This window comes from Triticum urartu, chromosome 6 (genome assembly GCF_003073215.2).
Source record: "Triticum urartu cultivar G1812 chromosome 6, Tu2.1, whole genome shotgun sequence".
Lineage (NCBI taxonomy): Eukaryota > Viridiplantae > Streptophyta > Magnoliopsida > Poales > Poaceae > Triticum > Triticum urartu.
Window position 1 is genome coordinate 275236353 of NC_053027.1, and position 18435 is coordinate 275254787.

General features: G+C 46.1%; 1 protein-coding gene across 2 annotated transcripts; it reads left to right on the forward strand.

Annotated features, from left to right (window-relative positions):
- The first annotated feature begins 231 nt into the window (after positions 1-231).
- Positions 232-4763, forward strand: LOC125513205. Of its 2 annotated transcripts, none has more exons than XM_048678238.1 (6): positions 232-385; positions 1071-1185; positions 1270-1596; positions 1696-1781; positions 4121-4208; positions 4329-4763. In XM_048678238.1, exons 2-6 carry the CDS (start codon positions 1128-1130, stop codon positions 4466-4468), a joined length of 699 nt encoding a protein of 232 aa, XP_048534195.1. In that variant the 5' UTR covers positions 232-385; positions 1071-1127; the 3' UTR covers positions 4469-4763. The 2 variants fall into 2 exon arrangements, with proteins under 2 accessions (XP_048534195.1, XP_048534194.1); XM_048678237.1 differs by having other exon boundaries at positions 236-385; positions 1074-1185.
- Positions 4764-18435: the final 13672 nt, after the last annotated feature.

An 18435-nucleotide genomic window follows, 5' to 3' on the forward strand; every position in this document is an offset into this window, starting at 1 on the left:
TCATCTTGACCTAAAATTTTGCACGCAATTAGAACATTCATCACAAAAAATCAGAGTTTTTTGAATTTGTTTACGATTATTTTGGATTTTATTGTTCATGAGAGAGCATATGAACCTATCCCCCAGGGCTCCCGATTAGGATTTGGGCTATCCGTCTCGGGCTGGGCCACAACAATAACCGGGCGTGGCCCAACGGCAGTTTCCCGCACCGCCCAGCGAAATCCGACCGTTGCGCTCTCCTCGCCTTTTGCCCTCTTCCTTCCCACCGCTCCGCTCCCGCAGACCCTATCTAAGTTTTCCTCAATTCATTTGGCTCCAATCCATCCCCGAACAAGGCAAAACACGGACAAACCAAGAACAAAAACTCCCCAGCGTCTCCGGCGAGGTACTCCTCCTTCTCCCCCCTCTTCCTCTCGCGTCCTGACCCAGGCTCTAAATCTCCCCTATACCTCCGCCGCCGCTTCCGCCTCTCACGCGCATCGCCGTTCGCGTTCTTTCCCCGCCGGGACACCGCGTTCCTGCTGTCTCCGCCCCCGTTCCGCAGCCTTTGGCCATAGGGTTTTGATTGAGGTATGCACGAGGCTGTTCTCATCCAGCGATTACTGAGGTCCCGCCAACCTTCGCGATTTCCGGGGTGCACCACCATCTAGATCCGCCCTGTCCATCCATCTGGTTCGCGTCTTCTTCCTTTTCTTGGGCGGGGTTATGAGCATCGACGCTTCTGTCTTCTGATCTGTTTTCTTGGACACGCCAAGCGTGGTCTTTCTGAACACGCCTTGCATATTTCACAGCGGGATTGCTGTTAACCTAAAATATATGTGAGATCTGGGTTTGCCTTTTCAAAACAACGTATTCTGATGTGTAAATCCTGCGCAAGCTGCAATTTCTACACCACACAACAGGGTAGGGAAGTCCTTGATTCATATCTGTGAGCGGAATCTTGGTTGCCTTCACAAAACAATAGCATTTATTTAAAATCATATGCTGATTGCAAGTTTATTTACAGCACAATAGCATTGAGAACTCGTTGTGTATTGCTTCTGTCGTCTGATTGATTTCCCTTCGCGCAGCAGCATTTAACTCCATCCAGGCTTTCGAGGTACAAGAAGAAAGGCTTCTGTTCGGCCATGGCTTTCCCAGCTCCAGCTGCTGTATTCCTTGATGAGAACCTGCCAATCCATAGAGGTGAGCCTTCTTTCGCTCGAAACTAATTCATGGTATGGAAGTTTCCTGTTGTAAGCGTCTGAAGTACTTGTTCCTGGTGGGCAGGCAAGAGGGCTGATGGGCTCAATGCCAGGCCACTGAAACCATCAGCAAAGCCATCAGCAAGGAAGGCTCTGCGGGATGTGTCCAACACCAGCAAGCCCCAAGCGCCTAGCATTCAAAAAGGCCACCCCTTGAAGGATAGGTCCGTCCTGAAAGACAAGTCTGCTCTTCGCAGCCAAGAAGCCATTAAGAAGAACCCACTGAGCAAGACTACAATCTATGCTGATGAAGCCACCAAAAAATGCCATGAATGGGCCAAGGGTGGGGTGGAGGGCACCCACTTCACTGGGAATGATGCTCAGAGGTTGGACAGTGACAAGATAGACAAACGTGAGAATTTGTGTCTTATAGTTTGCTTCATTTGCCTGTTCGTATGTCGGCGGACCTTTTCAATATGTGCATGTAACTGGTTATATCATGTCTGTGCAGGTGTCAAGAAGAAAGTGGAGAAAATAACGTCAGCATTGCATGATTGGTCAGATGTGATATTTGATCCTCTGCTGTTTCCAGCTAAGGTAAGCCACCCACATGCACTGTGTTTTTAAAACTCCTCCAGGTTATTTTGAATGTCTACATACTTCTGTACGCATTTCGCCAGTTCACACGTAAACATTCTGTTAGTATTGCTCTCTTGGTTCAATAGACTGCTAAATTTACATCCGGATTAACTAATTATGGTAACGTTGGCAAACAGGAATAATGTTTATCTCAGTATGCCTTACTTAGCTTTCTTTCATAACCGAATGCACTATATACCTACTGAACTTGCTATGCCTTTTACTATGACATAAGCATAGAAACAAAAATTACATGATTACTTGTTCCACTGTTTCTTTTAGCTAATGTTGGTACATAAATCAATGTGTATAAATTCATAAATGTGATCCTTTCATGCCTCTTGCATGGAGGAACTGTATCATGTCCTTTTACCACAAGAAATATTTGTCATTATTGATTGCTGCAAGCTTGTTCTTTTTATCTGTAGAAGCAATTAAGAAGTATTAAAAATGTGGACTAGGCAACAAAGATGTACTCCCTCCATTCCAATGAATAAGGCGCACACACATTTCAATAATCAACTTTGACCAAAAATTAGACCAACAAAATGCATGTTATATGTGATAAAAGTTATGCCATTGGATTCATATTCAAAAGAACTTTCAATGGTATAATTTTTAAGTCACTAAAAAATATATTATTGCTGTAATTTACGGTCAAAGTTGGATTTCGAAAAGCATGGGCGCCTTATTCAATGAAATGGAGGGAATAAGTACTTATGGATGTTGCTTCTGAATTCATATAATTCTCTGTTGGATACTCCCCTTGCAGCACTCGACAACTAGCTATAGTTAAACTTGTGGATGATACCGCTGATAATTCTCAATCTGGATTTCCCTAAAATATTTGTTTAAGCTCTCAACCGCAGTTTTATCTGTTTTTTCTTTTGGAAAATTTGTTTATGTATATTAGAATCTTCAACTTTGCTAATTGCTAGTAGCGCTGTAGGAATTTGTTTCCACTATGCTGTTGACGGGTGTCTTGTCCTGTTTCAGTTTATTTAATTTGAATTTACCCGCAATGATTATATGGATATGCATACTCATATTAAACAATTTTTATATATTATCTTCTTGCATCTGTTTTGTGTAAATAACACATGGCATGTATAAACTGTTGGAAGGGATGATCGAACAGAGAGGAAATATGCGTGAGAGAGACAAGTTTTGTGCAGTATAATCGTACTGCTTTTCTGTTCTTCTTCTCCTCTACTTATTCTTTGGCTACAAACTAACTTGAACTAAAAATGGGCGTTGGACCGAGTTTAACGGCCATGCCTCCCATAGCCACTCGTCCTTCAACCCTACATAGCCGCCCAACGACCATGCCATTGCCATACCATAGCGACTTGTCCTTCTCTCCCCTACATAGCCGCCACAATAACCTTGACTGTGTCATCCTACGGAGTGAACCGGCAGCCCTAGTTCTAAGGAAACAAAGCAAATACTTGGCCAAGACGTGCACATGCACACGTTACATGGCTCCTTATTCAGCTGACTGAAAATCAAACTAGCTAAGGATTATAGGCTAACATAAACCGACAGTCATTGCTTAGTCGTCTAGTATGTTCCCGTTCCTTAGTTTGCCTGGTATGTTCTTGTTGTCGGTCTTTACATGCTAATGAAGATATCCTTGTTTGTCATTTGCTCATGCTCCAGTGAACAACATTTGTTGTTTCTGTTCCTCTCTTTAATGCATTATGTTGATACCAGAAATGTAATATCTGTTTGTTGACGTGCACATGCACACGTTACATGGCTCCTTATTCAGCTGACTGAAAATCAAACTAGCTAAGGATTATAGGCTAACATAAACCGACAGTCATTGCTTAGTCGTCTAGTATGTTCCCGTTCCTTAGTTTGCCTGGTATGTTCTTGTTGTCGGTCTTTACATGCTAATGAAGATATCCTTGTTTGTCATTTGCTCATGCTCCAGTGAACAACATTTGTTGTTTCTGTTCCTCTCTTTAATGCATTATGTTGATACCAGAAATGTAATATCTGTTTGTTGACGTGCACATGCACACGTTACATGGCTCCTTATTCAGCTGACTGAAAATCAAACTAGCTAAGGATTATAGGCTAACATAAACCGACAGTCATTGCTTAGTCGTCTAGTATGTTCCCGTTCCTTAGTTTGCCTGGTATGTTCTTGTTGTCGGTCTTTACATGCTAATGAAGATATCCTTGTTTGTCATTTGCTCATGCTCCAGTGAACAACATTTGTTGTTTCTGTTCCTCTCTTTAATGCATTATGTTGATACCAGAAATGTAATATCTGTTTGTTGACGATTCAGACAGTTGCACCGTTTCATGAAGAAGTAAATGTGCTGGAACTGGAGCCTGAGATTCTTCCAGACATCAGTGGGCGTCTCTCGATTTCAGGTCTCTTTCTCCTCGGACATTCATAGGCTCACTCTAGTTCGTTTAACGTGTCGCATTACGTGGCAATCTGCAATTTTGTTTCAGTTTTCTCACATGTAACTTGCGTACATTTGCATCCAGGCGATAAGGCAAAGCTGACTGAAGATTCTTTTGATGAAGTTGAGCTTGATAGCTACTCATTCCTGGAGGACAAGCCTGTTGAGTTTCAGCTGAGAGACGAGTTAAGTCTTTATCCGTGGAGCCTGGAGTCAGTGAACTGAAGCTCTGCCCACCTGAAAAAACTTCAAACTCCACTGCTGTCACTGCCTTTGCAACACTGCTTGCTCAGGAGCAGTCGACTGAAGAATTAGAATGCTAGATGCTGCTGTTCTTTCCTCCCGTCTGTTGTGATGGGTGAACCTTCTACCGGGTTTCAGCGTTGCAGTGGAAGCAGCTTAGCTTCCTGTTTGTTTTGGCTGAGATGCTTTTTCAGTCAGTGATGTGTAAACGGTCGCATAAGATCGCTCCTCTATTGTGAACTGTGCGGGTTTGATCTCTGATTTTTCAGCTTGGTCATCAGTTAACTGTCTTTTGCCAAAATTGAAACTTTCATAACACATACACGGTTTTATGGAGAGGGTGGTTTTGGAATAGAACTTTGGTTTGTGCAAAGAAAGCATTTTGCTAAGTGGATAGATGAGTCAGCCAAAGTCACTTCATTCTTTATTAAAAGCAGAACGCATTAGCAGGTAAAGAATCTGCCTGTTTAGATAGTCATGACCAAGCTTCTCATTTCCTCAAATTGGAGCTTTGCCGTGCATTCACTAAGAGCCTAACCTTGTCCTATAACTCCTTAAACTTCCTCCCAAATCTTATTTTCTAAAAATTGAGCAGTTAAAAACTGGGCGCACCTAGTCCTTTCTCTATATTTAACTCCCTAATAACAGTTTTGTGACGGATTATTCCATACTTCAACACAAATATTTCAAACAATTGCACAATAATTTAAACAATTGAAACGCACCGCTTCCAACAATTCAGCTAAAAACCATAGTCTACCCAATCCAATAATTTAACTAAAAACATAATCTTAGTTCATCGAAAAGCCACCAAATCCAACAAGATCGAAAAACCACCACATGGCACATACTTCATCAAAAGCCACCATCAAACTCCACCAAAGATGACTGCCAAAGAGATTTCAATGTAGCCTATTACCTTGTGTATGCTACAATTTAAATATAAGGAATACACGTTGGAGGTAATCGTTTGTCTTTTGACGAAACGTAGACCTCACAGTAAGAGTGGTTAGTTTGCAAATGAGCAGTAGATCTCACCTCATTACCTTATGATTCAAATGGGGTTTTCTCCGGAAACGGGATGAGAACAATGAGGTGGTGAGATATAAAGCAAGATTCGTAGCACAAGGATTCACGCAGAAACCCGGCATTGATTTCACTGAAACATATTCTCTAGTAATGAGTGGAACCACTTTCCGATATCTTATATCTTTGGCAGTGCAAAATCGTCTATCCATGCAGTTGATGTACGTCGTGACCGCATATCTTTACGGATCACTAGATTCAGACATATATATGAAGGTTCCTGACGAAATCTCTGTCCCGAATAAAAGTGCAAAACGCAACATGTATCGTGTAAAGCTGAATAAGTCATTATATGGCTTAAGGCAGTCGAGACGGATGTGCACTGGTACACGTCGGTGCTATACAAACGGTTTTTAACCCCTTTCCGCGACGTCATTTGGAACCGTCGCCAAGTGAGTGCGGGCGATAGGGGGTCCTTCCCACACGATCCAGAAACCGTCGAGATAGGGAGCCAAGATGCATATACAGTACTCCTACTCGTTCGGTATTCTGTGGTGCTACGTTTACGATGCGCGGCCCATCACAAACGGTTCACTATTATAGAATGTGTATTATAAGCATACAAGCACACACATTCGCTTTTCCCAAACCGTATGCAATAACTAATTAAGAAGATTAACTAATTGCCGTACGAGTGTCGGACAGGATTATGAAACATCGGGCCGTCGTAACATCGTCATACACGACAACTAGCGCACACGCTATTCTGTGGTGCACCGTTTACGATGCATACTTCATCAGAAACAGTTCATGGTTGCGAATCGTGTACGATAAGGCAACTATCACAAACGTTTAGTTTGCCAGCATCGTTTGTGATATTGTTTGACATCGCACACGCTTTGCAAACGGCAACTGAGTGCATGCTTGCACACGTTTCGTCTCTGTGAACTGTGTCGGATTATGGTGTATATGGTAAACGTTTGTATTTTACCAATCGTGTGTGCCGTAACGACCTGGAGAGCGTAATTTAGTTCCTGCTATTTCAAATTGTACCGGATTTGAATTTGAATGTATGCTATAGCTTTATTCATATCCATCAGGTTTAAACAACCAATGCATTATTCGATTCATAGGTACATATGTTCAAGAATTACATAAGAACCAAATAAAGAATGATGAACCACAGTTGTATACTTGTACTATTAAAGACGGTAAAGAAAGAGGTGAAATACATTCTGGTTGCTGAACAAGGTGAAGCGGAATGCCCATATTGTGCCCTCCTCCATGCAGAAGGCACGCGCGACTTTAGTCCAACCCCTTGTGATGGACGACCGTCCATCCTTCACGATCTTTATGAAAACATCTAGATAATCATCGTGTTCTAGTAAAAATACGTTAACCTTTGCATGCCCACCAATCATGTAGTTTGAGAGGTAATCTTGAGTAAACTACTTTGACAACCACTGCAAAGGAAAAAAATTTCATATATTGTCATCTAACACAACTCATTATGGCAGTAAAAAGAAGGCTGCAGAGTTCTTACTTACCATCCTGCAGTTTGCTGTTGTCTTGGATAAAGTGTAAACAAATAGTTTAATTTCCATCTTTTGACCCATTTTACTAACAATCTTTTATCAACTTCCTCACTTGATGCTGGTTCATCGATATCTCATTGCCCCATACGCAGAAAGGGCCGCAGCACGGATCTTTACCAATGACATATGTACCTAAAAGCATCAAGTTAATATTAGAAGCTAAACAACAATTGCACAATGATGTAGTACAACACTATTTTATAATATCTTATAACATCTAATATACTCACATATTAGATGAATTAACATCTTATATTATGGGCCCTGAAGAAGTTTATTGTAGTCTTACAAATTATCGGCTGATTAACTACTGCTGTATCCATGGGTTAGAGTTAGTTTGAGCTAGTTCAAGCTCAAATAGACCTAAAGTATATCCAATACATACACCAAATTTTGGCATTTGGTATCCTAAGAGGTCATCTTTTGATCTTGTTGGCTATTCCGACTCGGACTATGCCGGAGACAAGGTTGATAGAAAGTCCACTTCGGGTACTTGTCAATTTCTTGGTAGATCTCTTGTGTCTTGGTCTTCTAAGAAACAAAACTCGGTATCCTTATCCACCGCCGAAGCAGAATACATTGCCACTGGTTCATGTTGTGCTCAATTACTTTGGATGAACCAAACTCTTAAAGATTATGGGATCAATGTGAAACATATTCCATTGCTTTGTGACAATGAGAGTGCTATTAAGATTGCTCACAATCCCGTGGAACATTCTCGAACTAAGCATATTGAAGTTCTTCATCATTTCATTCAAGATCATGTTGCTAAAGGGGACATTGATCTTTAGCATGTTCGTACCGATAAGCAATTGGCGGATATATTCACCAAACCTCTTGATGAGAAAGTCTTTTGCCGTTTGAGAGGTGAATTGAACATCATTGATGCTTCAAACTTGGAGTAGGAACTCCATTTGGATACATGCAAGGCATGAATCTCTAACAAATACTTGATATTTCTCTTATGATGATATTCATATGTCTTGGATATATTTGCACCCTTGCATATTATCTAACCCTTGTAGGTACTTGGATGAATGTAAATCTATGAGATAGCAACCCACTCACATCTTGAGCACTCCAAGTGGTGCTCCCAACCATTCTTGTGCTACATCAACCTTGAGCACCCCACGCAAGTTCAACTACATGATCAAGATCAACACCACCACCCAAGGTATGTCATTCCATCTTGGAGAAGCTTTACCTCAAGACATAGGTCAAAGCAACTCAACAAGATGTGAATACATCAAATGCTTAAACGAAAAATGGTAACCCCATTTTTGAGCTTAATCGATGAGTATGACTTACGATCAAGTGTTCTTACTTGACTCCTTAGTCAATATACTCTAACATAGGTGACTTTGTCACCGCCCAATTCTAGATGAAGTTCTCTAGTGTTTCCTTGAGTTTTTGCAAACTTCATCTAGATTTCCTTTTTCTTTGTTTGTTATGCATTCCCTGCATCCAATTCCTTGAAAATCCTTGTGAGATCTTTCTTGTCTAGTGAGCTGAGATGACAAGTGTTTTCTCTGTGATAAACTCGATCACACCGGTTTGTTGTTTTCGGCCCAACCGAGCTCTTTCGGTGCAAACGGAACACACCACTCGGTGCAACCGATTTCACTACAGGAAAGACAACTTGCCACCAGTTCTTGCATTCTTTTTGCTCGAGATCCACTCAATGATTCTTGTCCTCTACCAGCATCACATTCGACTTGCTGCTTTGCTTTGTGACTCAAGGACTGAACCCATTTGTAACAAACATCCAGAAGAGCCCTTCTTGGAAATTGATGTCAAAGGGGGAGAGAGAGATCACATCAAAGCTTAATCATTTCTATAGGGGGAGAGAGAATACTCAGGGGGAGAGTTCTTCAATGAGAAAGAAGTATCACATCAAAGACCCTGGATGCTTGGTGTTCAAGAGGAGAGAAGTTACATGTCTTTAAGAGGGGAAAGACATGTTCATATTTGATTGTTTGCATTTGCTCTTTTTTCTTTCGTTGCTCTGATTTTCTGTTCCCTATCTTCTCCCAGTATCCCAAGCAAGATTCAGGGGGAGCAAGACATCTAAGGGAAGGAAATCCTTGAATTCATTGCATATCTTTACCTTTGGTGACATGTCTATATCCAATAGAGTACTCAATACTCACTCTCTACATGTCATCCCAGTCTTGGTACTCTTGTGGTTTCTTTTTTTCTGGCTAGTAGATGTATCTGTGTTATCTAACCTTGTTTACTCAGGTTCTTTCCTACTAAGCCAACTCAAGACCACAAGGTAAGTATATGCATCACACTCATGTGCATGAGGACTTCTTGCTGATGTACATATTGTTTGCAAGAAAGACTCATGAGCATGTAGGTACATTTCCTATATTTACATCTTTTGCTTTGATGCATATAGCCAAGATACATGTAACACATTGCTTACTCTGTCATGCTATGCATTCACATGCTCTTATATTCCATATTTACATGATTGCATACATATAGGGGGAGCCTATGCATGTTACATGTCTTCCCAAAGCTTTTCCTGTTATTCTCTATATCTTTATCTAAAGCTTTGATGTATGTTGTCATCTGAGGGAGTCCTGGATTAGGGGGTGTTCGGATAGCCGAACTATACCTTCAGCCGGACTCCTGGACTATGAAGATACAAGATTGAAGACTCCGTCCCATGACCGGAAGGGACTTTCCTTGGCGTGGAAGGCAAGCTTGGCGATACGGATATTCAGATCTCCTACCATTGTAACCGACTCTATGTAACCCTAACCCTATCCGGTGTCTATATAAACCGGAGGGTTTTAGTCCGTAGGACAACATACACATCAACAATCATACCATAGGCTAGCTTCTAGGGTTTAGCCTCTCTGATCTTGTGGTAGATCTACTCTTGTACTACCCATATCATCAATATTAATCAAGCAGGACGTAGGGTTTTACCTCCATTGAGAGGGCCCGAACCTGGGTAAAACTTCGTGTCCCTTGCCTCATGTTACCATCCGGCCTAGACGCACAGTTCGGGACCCCCTACCCGAGATCCGCCGGTTTTGACACCGACATTGGTGTTTTCATTGAGAGTTCCTCTGTGTCGTCGCCGTCAGGCTTGATGGCTCCTACGATCATCGATAGCGATGCAGTCCAGGGTGAGACCTTCCTCCCCGGACAGATCTTCGTCTTCGGCGGCTTTGCACTGTGGGCCAATTCACTTGGCCACCTGGAGCAGATCGAAAGCTACACCCCTGGCCATCAGGTCAGGTTTGGAAGTTTAAACTACACGACTGACATCCGCGGGGACTTGATCATCGACGGATTCGAGCCACTGCCGAGCGCGCCGCACTGTCCCGACGAGCATGATCTAGCTCTGCCACCGAACAGTGCCCTGGAGGCCGCACCCGCATCGGCTCCGATCCTTAATTCAGAGCCAACTGCGCCGATCGAGGATGGGCGGTTGGACGCCGCCTCGGGGGCTGCGATCCCAACGGCGATTGAGACGAACACCAGCCCCGCACTCCGCGAGACTCATGACTCCAAGGAGCAGGACCCCTTTCCGGACTCCGAACCCTCCGCGCCCCGGCCAATCGAATCCGATTCGGCGCCGATCATGGAGTTTACTACCGCGGACATCTTTCAGCACTCGCCTTTTGGCGATATTCTGAAATCACTAAAGTCTCTCTCTTTATCAGGAGAGCCCTGGCCGGATTGCGGCCAGCAAGGTGGGGATTCGGACGATGAAGAAATTCAAAGCCCACCCACCACCCACTTTGTAGCCACTGTTGACGATTTAACCGACATGCTCGACTTCAGCTCAGAAGACATCGACGGTATGGACGCCGATGAAGGAGACGGTGAAGAACCAGCGCCTATTGGGCCTTGGAACGCCACCTCGTCATATGACGTATACATGGTGGACGCACCAAAAGATGACGACGAGGAGCGGAAGGACGCACGGAAGGCTTGTTCCCTCGAAAAGCAGTCAAAGCGGCGACGCAAGTGCCGCCCCAAATCCTGCCTCGACAGAAATAACGATCACACAGACCCAGCATTGGAGCAGGGCGAACCGCTGCCGGACAACGGCAATCCGGATAATCAAACCGAAAAAACAAATCCTATCAAGGATAATGGTCCGGACGACATAACGTCGAACAGACACCTGGAGTAGCAGACTGCCCGTAAAAGGCTTGTTGCCACCGCGAGGAGTCTGAAAAAACAGAAGCAAAGGCTCAAGGTTGCGCAAGACACACTCCACATTAGATGGAGCAAAATACTCAACACAGCAGCGAGGTACGGCGATAATCGCCCCTCCAAGAGCTACCCAAAGCGGAAGCTGCTACCCGAATTCGATGAGGAGGCCGCAGACCCCCCACAACCAAATATCAAAGCAGCCACCTGGTCGGATAGACGACCCCTCTACCAACACAGAACGGCATACAACGCCGCTCACAATACAAAACACGACCCAGGCGAGGGTTCGTACCCAAAGGACGGTGCAACAAGATCCATCTATGGACCACGCAAGCCCCCCCCCCCAGCATACAATGCAACACAACAAGTATCCGAACAACGTGGCACACCCAGCTACAGGGGTGCCGCACACCCCTTGTGTTTCACCGATGAGGTGCTGGACCATGAATTTCCAGAGGGATTCAAACCCGTAAACATAGAGGCATACGACGGAACAACAGACCCTAGGGTTTGGATTGAGGACTATATCCTTCATATCCATATGGCTCGAGGAGATGATCTCCACGCAATCAAATACTTACCCCTCAAGCTTTGGAATAGGTTTCTTACTAAAAAGAACCAGATTGTCGACTGTCCGGACGCCGAAGCCTTAGCGGCTTTCAAGCATAGCGTCCGTGACGAATGGCTCGCCAGACACCTCGGCCAAAATAAGCCGAGAATGATGGCCGCATTAACAAACCTCATGACCCGCTTTTGCGCGGGTGAGGACAGCTGGCTAGCCAGATGCAGCACCAGCAACCCCAATACATCAGAAGTTAGAGACGGAAACGGGAAATCACGGCGCAACAGCAATAACAAACGCCGGAATAAAGAAGACAGCACGAAGGGCATGGCAGTAAATGCCGGATTCAAAAGCTCTCGGCCAGGTCAAAAGCCACCCACTAAAGGCACCAGGGATGAACTGTCCAACCTCAACAAAATTCTGGACCAAGTATGTCAGATCCATAGTACCCCGGGTAGACCTGCTAATCATACCCACAGAGAATGTTGGGTCTTCAAGCAGTCCGGCAAGCTCAACGCTGTACACAAGGGGAGGACACACCAAGTGAAGGCGAGGACGAGCCCCCCAAGCAAGACACAGGGGAACAAAAGAAATTCCCACTAGAAGTCAAAACAGTAAACATACTACACATGATCAAGGGAAAAAACAATGCGGCACCCCCAGGAAAATATACCCAAGTGCCTGTCACCTCGAAGTCCTGCCAATGGTCGTCTCAACTGATCACTTTCGACCATCGTGATTATCAGCAAGTATCCAACACGCAGGATGGGATGCCTTGGTATTAGACCCAGTAATTGGCGGATATCACTTCACATGAGTCTTGATGGACGGCGGCAGCAGCCTAAACCTAATATACCAGGATACAGTCTGCGGGATGGGGTTAGACCCAACACAAATTCACCATAGCAATAGTACCTTTAAAGGAGTAACGCCAGGCCCAGGGGCTCATTGTACGGGCTTCCTCCTACTACAAGTTATATTCGGCTCCCCCGATAACTTTCGCCGCGAGCATTTAACTTTCCACATCGCTCCGTTTCAAAGTGGCTATCAAGCACTGCTAGGACGCGAAGCTTTCGCTCGCTTTAATGCAATACCACACTATGCCTCCCTCACACTCAGGATGCTCGGTCCACGTGGCATCATTACAGTGCACGGAGATATCAAGCGCTCTCTGCGCGCCGAAGAGAGTGAGTCTGCCTTGACAGCCGAACATTAAAGACGTCCGGACCAGCCATCGAGTCTGGCGCTGCTATTTACACCGAATAAGTGATCACACCCCTATTCGTCAATACAAGGGGCTCAACGCGCGCAGACAAGTGACAATTTCTTATCATCTTCAATTATACATGGTTTCTTTAAAAACTATCTTTTTGCACGACAACTCTTTCACTTAACTTCCTCTCTTTTACAGACGATCATCGTGCTACACCCGTCTAGGATACGGCACAACGGAGACACAGGCGCAGACGTGCAGCAGGGACCCACTCAAAGGATTCTTTTTAGATTAAGACCCTGCGTAAACCTTTTTTACTGTCTCTTGTTGATACATATCCACCGTTGTGAAGGATGCTGACGTCTTGGCATGTGGCCACGCCAGAACAATGCACGTACCTGGACACAAGGGGCTTCTTACAAAGGCCATTATTTAGGCCCGGTCTATACCACAAAGACCGAATACCTTAGGGAGTGTTCGGCGTCGCGAGTTTGGCCCTATATGCATCAGCTCCGAATCATTGTCTTTGGTTAAATGTTGGGTTTGCCTGGCTCCTGTGTTTTGGTGCCTTACGTTCCGCTTTACCGGCTAAGGTAGCACCAGGAGAACTACTGCGACTGTGCCCTGGTTCATCCGGACGAGCACCTCAGTAGAGAAAGCCGAAAACTGACTGTCATGATATAGTGTGAGACTGGTCAACCACTCGATGACCCGTGGGAATGTTAGAATTCCTCCGCCTTAATGAAGGGTCATTTTCCGGCCAGGCATATACGCACCCCGATATCGGGAGAGTGCGGAACCACCAGGGGCTATCTAGTAGCCCCACTGTCAAACTCCTATGGCTAAGTGAAAGTGTTAAAGCATTATAGTCCGGTTGCCTCACTCGCTCCGCTATCACCTCCTTAATAGGACCAAGACATTGGGTTAAGTGTGAACGCATGTTTTTGCTAGCACCCCCGCATTATATGCGTGGGGGTTGAAATCGACGACTGCAATCTTTCAGGTTATACACACGTATACAAAAACGGCCGCCCAGGAGGCATCATATTACTTTCAGACAAAAGTATAAAAATAGCCTTATAAAACTCTATAAAAGCATTTCGCTTACAATGAGATTACATATCACTCAAACATAATAATTTTTGAGCACTTGGTCTCTACCAAACGGGCACCCTCAAGAACTTCTTCAAAGTAGTGCTCAGCAGCCTTTCGACCTATGGCCGAATCCCGCGCTGCAACATTGGTAGCATCCATCTCCGCCCAGTATGCCTTGACACGGGCAAAGGCCATCCGTGCACCCTCTATGCACGCCGACCTCTTCATCGCATCAATGCGCGGCATCACATTGAGTAACTGATGCACCAAGCTGAAATAGTTGTTCGGTTTTGACCCTTCCGGCCATAACTGATCCACAACAGACCTCATGGAGAGTCCGGGCAACCTATTTAGTTCGGCCCATTCGGCTAATTGGTCAGTCAATGAAAGTGGACGCTCGGGAGTATGGAATTGTCTCCAAAACAGCTGGTCTACTCCACGGTCCGTCTGACCCTGGAAGTACTTGGCCGCATCGGCAGCGCTCGCCGCCAAATCCATATACACATCCTCCGAGCTCCACAGCCGATCCAGGGGGGCATACCGTGGATCTCCGAACTTCCTCCGCAACATAAAAGATTTCCCAGCTACAATATCCTCGGCTTCCCGCAGCTCCTCCTTCTTTGCCCTCATAGCAGAGCGGAGGTCCTTTCTCGTCACAGCAGCCTTCTCAAGGTCCGATGCCTTTGCCTGGTTTTCCTTTTCAACAACCCGGCAACGGTCGGCGGCGGCTTTTAATTCTATGGCCATCTTGTCTCGGCTCTCGCCATGTGTGGCCTTCTCGGCTTGCAACTCTTCGGCCGCCTTTAAAGCAGCCGCATTACCCAACCTCACTTGTTCCTTGGCTCGGGCAAGTTCTGCCCGCAAGGCTTCAACAGTGGCAGCCCCATCTGCAGTCACAACATATTAAAGATACTGGCATCGTGCTACTCTTCCTATGTGATGTTCACCAGATAATGACACTTACCCTGTGCCTTGTCAAGCCTTTTGTTAACAAGCTCGATGTCGGCGTCTGCCGCATCCAACTGCCGTTCTAAATGGGCAAAGTCGCTAGTCCAGCTAGCCACTGGAGCTTCCATCACCTGCACATCGAGGCAGTATGGTTATTACCTGGGAATATGATCCTCCGTTCGTCGTCATTTCCGACGACAACCAGAGTCTCAGGGGCTACTATCTACACAGGGCACACCTAGTATGTGCAGGACTATCATACATTATTTTACGTACCTCAAAACCTGTCAGTAGACTCATAAAAGCTTCATGCAATCCGCTTTCGGCGGACAATATTCTCTCCATCACCGTATCCATCAGCACACGGTGTTCATCTGAGATGGCCGCTCGCCCCACCAACTCCCTCAGCACATCCGATCACGCACTAGACGGTGCCGGACTCTTTTGTCTGCTCTTTTCGGGAGCCGGACACTGGGAGCTTTGGGGGTCAATGGGATTATCTTCTGGCCTCACCGGACTCGGAGAGGCCCTCCGCGACGACACTTCAGGGTCGCCCGCTTCCGGAGCGGAGGAGTCCGGAGGAGGCATTTCGCTCTCCATCATCTCTGGAAGAAGATCCCCCGAAGACGAGCTCTTTTGAGAGGGGCTAAGGCCCGAACTGCTAAGATATATGCGATGTTATTTTCTCAGAAGAAAAAGATGGCATATCTATACTGTTAAAGTATTCCGGGTCACTTAAGACTCGCGAGAGAATCGATCCCCCCGCGGACTTTGTGCGGCAACAGCACCCCCCAAGGTAGGACCCTTGGTGGGAGACTTCTTCTCCCGTTTGGAAGCTTCGGCTTCCGAATCCCCGGGCTCAGTCCTTTTCCTCTTCCGGTCGTCTTCCTTCATGGAGACGCCCGCTCCCTCGGTTAGAATGGGCAGCGTTGGGGGCCCGCGTCCGCCCTTACTGTCCTCCGTAGCATCTTCCTTCAAGGGCTCCGGGCAAGGTGCGATCTGGAGCATCTTTTCCAGGACCGGATTTTCCAAACCCTCAAGGAGGGGGGCCGAACACCGAATCAACTTTGCCTTTGCTAGCCAGTCCTGATCAAAAGGCAAACTCTCAGAAATAACTTCGTAACAAATGAGAGACAGTATGTTCGGCCGGAAGATGCCTTACCTGTTCGGCGGCGCGGTTACTACTCAGGCCCACGTCCTCGGTGATTTCCGGACACTCCACCTGAGGTCCGAAGAATGACTTGTACATCTCCTCGTGCGTCAGGCCGAGGAAATTTTGAATGGCGCATGGTCCCTCGGGATTAAACTCCCACAAGCGGAGAGGCCAGCGTTTGCAAGGATGGACTTGGCGAACCAGCATAACTTGTGCTACCGCAACCAAACTGAAATCTCCGTTAAAGAGATCTTGAATGCGTCTTTGCAGTATAGGCACGTCCTTGGCCGGACCCCAGCTCAATCCTCTGCTAATCCATGACATCAGTTGTGGTGGAGGGCCCGGGCGGAAGACAGGGGCGGCCGCCCACTTGGCACTTCTAGGAGCCGTGATGTAGAACCACTCCTGTTGCCACAATTCAGACACCTCTGGAATGGAACCTTTGGGCCATGCAGCTCCCGTCATCTTGCGTATTGAGGCACCTCCACACTCCGCATGTTGCCCCTCGATCATCTTCGGTTTTACTTCAAAGGTCTTGAGCCATAGGCCAAAGTGAGGGGTAACCCGGAGGAAGGCCTCGCACACAACAATAAATGTCATGATATGAAGAAAGGAGTCCGGAGCTAGATCATGGAAATCTAGCCCGTAGTAAAACATCAAGCCCCTGACAAAAGGATCCAATGCAAGGCCTAGACCTCGGAGGAAGTGGGAGACGAACACGATGCTCTCGTTGGGTTCGGGGGAGGGGACGGCCTGCCCCCGGGGAGGCAACCGATGCAGAATCTCGGCGGTCAGATATCTGGCCTCCCTCAACTTTTTGACGTCTTCTTCCGTGACAGAAGAAGGCACCCATCGGCCTTGAAGGCTAGATCCGGACATGACTGAAGGTTCGGAGCACCTGACCTGAACTTTGGGCGTTTGAGCTTGAGGTGGGGGAAGGATTCGATTGAGCACGGGAGGGAAAAATAAAAGGTCTCGTCCCTTTATAAAGAGGGTGGATATCGAGCGTCCTCCCCGTGTCCGTTTGGACTTGCCTATGATCTAGGAGTCCTAGAAGCGGTTGGGTTACCCACGCCCGTATTGATGAGAATCCCAGAATAAGGGGACACGATCTCTGCTTTGACAAGACGTGCCAAGGAAACTGCCTCGCATAACGCGCTAAGATGGGACAGTAAAACTGTTCGAATAAAAGCTTGGCCGTGGTGTGATGTCACACTACGGAATACGTCAGCAGATTAAATTTGTGTAAATATTATTCTCTCTATGGCAATATGTGGAAACTTATTTTGCAGAGCCGGACACTATCTTTGTGTTCAAAATCTTCTATGAAGTACTTGGAGGTGGAACCCGCCTTGCAATGCCGAAGACAATCTGCGCGCCGGACTCGTCGTCATTGAAGCCTGGTTCAGGGGCTACTGAGGGAGTCCTGGATTAGGGGGTGTTCGGATAGCCGAACTATACCTTCAGCCGGACTCCTGGACTATGAAGATACAAGATTGAAGACTCTGTCCCATGACCGGAAGGGACTTTCCTTGGCATGGAAGGCAAGCTTGGCGATACGGATATTCAGATCTCCTACCATTGTAACCGACTCTATGTAACCCTAACCCTATCCGGTGTCTATATTAACCGGAGGGTTTTAGTCCGTAGGACAACATACACATCAACAATCATACCATAGGCTAGCTTCTAGGGTTTAGCCTCTCTGATCTCGTGGTAGATCTACTCTTGTACTACCCATATCATCAATATTAATCAAGCAGGACGTAGGGTTTTACCTCCATCGAGAGGGCCCGAACCTGGGTAAAACTTCGTGTCCCTTGCCTCCTGTTACCATCCGGCCTAGACGCACAGTTCGGGACCCCCTACCCGAGATCCACCGGTTTTGACACCGACATCATCAATTACCAAAAAGGGGGAGATTGAAAGCACAAGTGCTCCCCGGGTGATTTTGGTAATTAATTCAACATATCTCTTGTTGGACTAATACTTTCATCTAGCATATTTCAGATAAGTCCAACAGTGGAGTGGCATGGACTAGAGGATGTGGGACCCCTTCAAGATGATGAAGACAAATGATTGGCTCAAGCTCAAAGCTCAGGACTCTACATTTTTCATTTTAGTGATCCAAGATCACATTGAGTCCATAGGAAAGCCAATACCATTAAGAGGGGA

Bases quoted from the DNA above. Each gene is read 5' to 3' on its own strand.
- LOC125513205 (XM_048678238.1), top strand. From the start codon at position 1,128: ATGGCTTTCCCAGCTCCAGCTGCTGTATTCCTTGATGAGAACCTGCCA. The intron at 1,782-4,120 runs GTAAGCCACCCA...TTGACGATTCAG, and splicing joins CTCTGCTGTTTCCAGCTAAG to ACAGTTGCACCGTTTCATGA. The intron at 4,209-4,328 runs GTCTCTTTCTCC...ATTTGCATCCAG, and splicing joins TGGGCGTCTCTCGATTTCAG to GCGATAAGGCAAAGCTGACT.